This window comes from Bufo bufo, chromosome 9, assembly GCF_905171765.1.
Source record: "Bufo bufo chromosome 9, aBufBuf1.1, whole genome shotgun sequence".
Lineage (NCBI taxonomy): Eukaryota > Metazoa > Chordata > Amphibia > Anura > Bufonidae > Bufo > Bufo bufo.
Genome location: NC_053397.1, coordinates 134,993,365 through 134,999,364, shown reverse-complemented (window position 1 = coordinate 134,999,364; position 6,000 = coordinate 134,993,365). Strand labels below are relative to the sequence as shown.

Sequence of the window (6,000 nt, the reverse complement as noted above, 5' to 3'; positions counted from 1 at the left end):
TGGGTCCAGATCTGGTCCAGATCTGTTCAGCAAAAAACGGAACAGATCAGGAAAGAAACAACGGACGTGTGAATGGACCCTTAAAGGGATTCTCTGGGAATGATTTGAAACAGCAAGTAACAACCTGTCCTACAATGTGAGCAGGACTGGTTACCTCCACTTGCAGAACTGACTAGGTGGGTAAGGGGGTGGGGCTATACTACACTGCTCTACAATAAGGGGATGGGGCCTTGCTACACTGCTCTACAATAAATAGAGATGATGCAATCCTGCCTACGATATGCCATCATTGCTAAGCAGCCTGGCAAGTACGCTCACCACTGTATAGTATAAGCAAGTGCTAGAATTTAGTGTATAGTGAGGCCTGCCCCCTCCCCCATTACTCTAGAGAGAGTTCAGAGAAGAGCTACTAAACTAGTACATGGATTGCAGGATAAAACTTACCAGGAAAGGTTAAAGGACCTTAATATGTATAGCTTGGAAGAAAGAAGAGACAGAGGGGATATGATAGAAACTTTTAAATACATAAAGGGAATCAACTCGGTAAAGGAAGAGAGCATATTTAAAAGAAGAAAAACTACCACAAGAGGACACAGTTTTAAATTAGAGGGGCAAAGGTTTAAAAGTAATATAAGGAAGTATTACTTTACTGAGAGAGTAGTGGATGCATGGAATAGCCTTCCTGCAGAAGTGGTAGCTGCAAATACAGTGAAGGGGTTTAAGCATGCATGGGATAGGCATAAGGCCATCCTTCATATAAGATAGGGCCGGGGGCTATCCATAGTATTCAGTATATTGGGCAGACTAGATGGGCCAAATAGTTCTTATCTGCCGACACATTCTATGTTTCTATGTTTCTATTACCCCCCAGGTAGCTCTGCAAGTAGTGGCAACCATTCCTGCACATATTCTAAGAAAGGTTGCTTGCTGCCATTTTAAATTATTCCTGGACAACCTCTTTGAAAAAAAAGAATTAAGAATTTTATAACATCCAAATTCCCAGGTCTAGTCACATACAATATATACAAGTTGAAGTACTACTTTGTGAATAATCCATTAACTCTCAAGGCTTTTTTTCTTTACAAAAGTCTGTTTTGAATTCTGCCACCAATTAATATAATGTACTACAAATTACGTTGATTTCTCCTGCCCTGCTGCAGAAGTCTCTTGTGGTACACTTTCTGCTAAGTTGTGTGCATGCTCTAGGAAAAGGTCCTTCAATACACTTAACTCTTTCGTCAATAGCTTTATTTTGGCCTCCAGCCTCTCATTCTCCTCTTTTAACTGATTCACCCGTTGTAGTGTATCTTGGGCTTTTTGCTTGCTTTTCAGTCTACTTTTCTTCACAGCCATATTGTTGCGTTCCCTTCGTAGGCGGTACTCCTCACTGCCACGATCCATCCTCTGTACTTTCTTGTTTTTACTTGGAGGAGTAGCTTTTCCACCTCCTTCTGGATTTAATGGAACAAGCTGGGGAGTTGGAGGACTACTCAGGTGTGAATTATTGAGACCATCATCTGAAGAAGATGGAGATATATTCATTTTCAAGTGTTGTGAATGCAAAAATGCTTGATAACCTGCAGTGAAATTACAGAATTTTTACAATTATCACTATATCAAGTAATATAATTATTTTTTTTAAGGCATTTATGTAATATCCTGCTTGTGTTATTCATATTACAATATTAACTGCATTACCATTTTAATAATGTTGTCTGGCATTTTTCTTTAAAGCCATCTTATACTTTAAAGTGGTTGTGCAAGAATGGGGGGGCGGCAACCTCTCTGTCTGCGATGCTCCGCTGCGCTCCCTCAATGTCAACATCCAGTTTGACATTGCTGCAGCCAATTACTGGTTGTGGTAGTGACCGGCTCCCCTTTGGTCATGACGAATGGTAAAACCAGATGTTGATATTGAGGGAGCCCACCTAAGTATTGCATGCTGGGAGAAGGAGTGGAAAGGCAGCGAAGGGAAGTAATCTTTTGTTTACAAGTCTGGTAAGTGTGTCCTCAGGATAGGTCATCAGTATCTGACTGGAGGGGTCTAACGCCCAGGACCCCCGCTCATCAGCGGTTTGAAAAGGATGTGGCACTCGCAGTAGCTCTGCAGCTTTCCCTCAGCTTTTCCTAGGCCAGTGACGTCACGTTCATCGGTCACGTAGCCTAGGAGCAGCTCAGCCCCACAGAAGTGAATGGGGCTGAGCATGATAAGCACAGTCACTATACAATGTACAACAATGTTGGTAAGCCTCACTGTCCTGGGTGTCAGACCCCCACCGATCAGATACCAATGACCTATCTTGAGGACAGGTCGACAGTATTAAAGTCTTAGAAATGCTTTTAAACAAGGCATTAAGAAGCATCAAAGAGTCATAAGGAAAAAATAATGACTTGCAGGGGGTGAATGCACAGTAAAGTTCTCTATTTTTTGTCTTTATTTTTGTAACAGTAAAAAACTGCGTCTTCAAACTGGTTGGCATGTGTGAATCAAATAGGAGGAGGGGGGGAATTAATTTTATTTCAAGGTTTTAACACCTTCGCTAACAGCAATGTGTAAACATGGCGTCCGCTCGCCCGTGCAGCGGGCGTCATGGCTGGCAGATCTCTGCTGTTTCATACAGCAGAGACCTGCGGCTACTTACCTTGACCGGCAATAATGCCGATCGCAGTAATTGAAAGCTTTAGATGCCGTGATCAAGCGAGATCACGGTAGCTACATGCGCAAAAACCCTTAAGCTCGCACTTCCGGGCCTTCTACAGATGCCCCGTGTGGCCAATTCGGGCATCGGTAGTTGCGCTGAACACTTTCAGCCTCGCTGATAATGCTCAAAGTGTTCATGCTGCAATTCTTATTTTGGCCTCCAGATGGCAGGCCAGAATAAGAAATGAGCAAATGGGGGTTTAAATGTCAATTTAAAAATCCCTTATAGAACAAAATCAAAGATTAAAAAACATTTATTGGCTCATATGACCTTCAAAATTAGCACAAAAAACAAAAAAAAGTTTAATTATATATATATATATATATATATATATATATATATATATATACACACACACACATACATACACACACACACACACACACACACACACACACACGCACACACTGCTCAAAAAAATAAAGGGAACACAAAAATAACATCCTAGATCTGAGTTAATTAAATATTCTTCTGAAATACTTTGTTCTTTACATAGTTGAATGTGCTGACAACAAAATCACACAAAAATAAAAAAATGGAAATCATTTTTCAACTCATGGAAGGTCTGGATTTGGAGTCACACTCAAAATTAAAGTGGAAAAACACACTACAGGCTGATCCAACTTTGATGTAATGTCCTTAAAACAAGTCAAAATGAGGCTCAGTAGTGTGTGTGGCCTCCCTGTGCATGTATGACCTCCCTACAACGCCTGTGCATGCTCCTGATGAGGTGGCGGACGGTCTCCTGAGGAATCTCCTCCCAGACCTGGACTAAAGCATCTGCCAACTCCTGGACAGTCTGTGGTGCAACGTGACGTTGGTGGATAGAGCGAGACATGATGTCCCAGATGTGCTCAATTGGATTCAGGTCTGGGGAACGGGCGGGCCAGTCCATAGCATTAATGCCTTTGTCTTGCAGGAACTGCTGACACACTCCAGCCACATGAGGTCTAGCATTGTCTTGCATTAGGAGGAACCCAGGGCCAACCGCACCAGCATATGGTCTCACAAGGGGTCTGAGGATCTCATCTCGGTACCTAATGGCAGTCAGGCTACCTCTGGCGAGCACATGGAGGGCTGTGCGGCCCTCCAAAGAAATGCCACCCCACACCATTACTGACCCAATGCCAAACCGGTCATGCTGGAGGATGTTGCAGGCAGCAGAACGTTCTCCACAGCGTCTCCAGACTCTGTCACGTCTGTCACATGTGCTCAGTGTGAACCTGCTTTCATCTGTGAAGAGCACAGGGCGCCAGTGGCGAATTTGCCAATCTTGGTGTTCTCTGGCAAATGCCAAAACGTCCTGCACGGTGTTGGGCTGTAAGCACAACCCCCACCTGTGGACGTCGGGCCCTCATATCACCCTCATGGAGTCTGTTTCTGACCGTTTGAGCAGACACATGCACATTTGTGGCCTGCTGGAGGTCATTTTGCAGGGCTCTGGCAGTGCTCCTCCTGTTCCTCCTTACACAAAGGCGGAGATAGCGGTCCTGCTGCTGGGTTGTTGCCCTCCTACGGCCTCCTCCATGTCTCCTGATATATTGGCCTGTCTCCTGGTAGCGCCTCCATGCTCTGGACACTACGCTGACAGACACAGCAAACCTTCTAGCCACTTGTGTGGGTTGTAGACTCAGTCTCATGCTACCACTAGAGTGAAAGCACAGCCAGCATTCAAAAGTGACCAAAACATCAGCCAGGAAGTTCCGTATAATTAAAAAATAAATACCTAAATTACAAATATAAACATCCTGGGTATCATCGTGACCGAAAATGCCCGTGCTATTAAAATATTTTTAAAAAAAATCTAAAATGGCGTAACGGAAAAAAGGAGGAAAAAGGCCAATTTGCCATTTGTTCATTGCTTCTCTTACATAAAAAAAGTTTATAAAATATGATCAAAAAGTCATGCACACTCCAACATGGTATCAATAAAAACTACAGATTGTAACGCAAAAAATGAGCCCCCAAAACAGCTCAATAGACATAAGTATAAAAAAAAGTTATGGGGGTCAGAATATGGGGATGTAAAAATATATTTTTTTTTATCAAAGTTTACATTTATTTTTACACTATTTAGAAAAAAATAAAAACCTACACATAATGGGGTATCATTGTAATCATAAGTTTTTCTATAAACAAAACGCTGAGGGTACAAAGCCCGTAAAACGGTGGAAGAATTGCGTTTTTTTTTCCAATTCCAACCCATTTGGAATTTTCTTACTGCTTCCCACTACATTTGATGACATAATTAATGGTGGCATTAATAGTACAACCTGTCACGCAAAAAATAAGCCCTCATACACCGAAATATAAAAAAAAGTTATGGGTCACGGAAAATAGGGAAGAAAAATGAAAACGCAAAAATGAAAAAACCTAAGGGTTAATGCAAAAAAAAATAAAAAATTTCTTCACAGCCATATTGTTGCGTTCCCTTCGTAGGCGGTACTCCTCACTGCCACGATCCATCCACGAAAAACATATCAGGGTGGTGAATAACTTTGCAAGTCATTGTACGTATAAGGTTTATTCACTGTAACATCATAGTATACAAGAGCTTGCAATGTGACAGAAAACCATAACCAAGACTAGTAAAAGTTATTTGTTTGTTGACTACTTCTTATAGTCCCCATATTTCAGGGCCCAGTCAATGTCTGTGCATTTGTTGAGTCTGCAGTTAGGGTACATTCACAGTTGAGGTTCAAATCCAGCAGGCTCTATCTGTAGCCTGTTTTGGCATAAATGCAAGCTTTTGAACGGACAAAAAAAATTCTGCTGCATATTTCAACATACTCTGTAAGAAGGTACCTGGAATCATCATGATGTAAGGTATGTGTCAACGAGGTTCCTGGCCTCGGTGAAGTAAGAGCCGGTATTTTATGTGTCAGCAGCAGCTATTGCCAATTGGCACCTTGAGATTTAGCATGGCTGTCATAGCTGATCCGGGACGGCTCTTACTGGCAGTAGTCAAAGTGCTGGGTGGGTGACTACTCCCCATGTTCCAAGCCGGGTTTTGCTAGGCCTAAAAAACCAGCCAGCACTGCCAGGTGTGTTGGATTTACCTCCCTCTGACAGTGGAGCTCAGGAGTCTGTGTGCTGTAAACTGAGGGCTGTGCTGGGATTTGAGGTTTGAGCCGGGCTGGAGGACTCAGGCCCCTCTAAAGGAGAACAGGCCGCCTATGGACTTGATGAGGCTGAACTGCTAACAGGGTGTGAATTAACACCCAGGAGAAAAGGCGACTTTTGTTTATAAACTTTCCTTGTGTGTGAACAAACACCAAGCCACATGCGTTTTGTGATA

The 6,000-nt window shown here is 42.8% G+C and overlaps 1 protein-coding gene across 3 annotated transcripts in view; it reads right to left on the bottom strand.

Moving 5' to 3' along the window:
• Positions 1-833: 833 nt before the first annotated feature.
• The window catches only part of CEBPG (CCAAT enhancer binding protein gamma), a 71,359-nt gene continuing 66,192 nt past the window's right edge, over positions 834-6,000 (bottom strand). For 2 of the 3 annotated variants that reach the window (XM_040406754.1, XM_040406755.1), the window contains one exon: positions 834-1,577. In XM_040406754.1, the coding sequence (XP_040262688.1) occupies positions 1,132-1,542 (411 nt within the window). In that variant the 5' untranslated portion in view covers positions 1,543-1,577 and the 3' untranslated portion in view covers positions 834-1,131. The remainder of the gene's footprint in view (positions 1,578-6,000) is intronic. The other variant, XM_040406753.1, reaches the window with a different exon arrangement.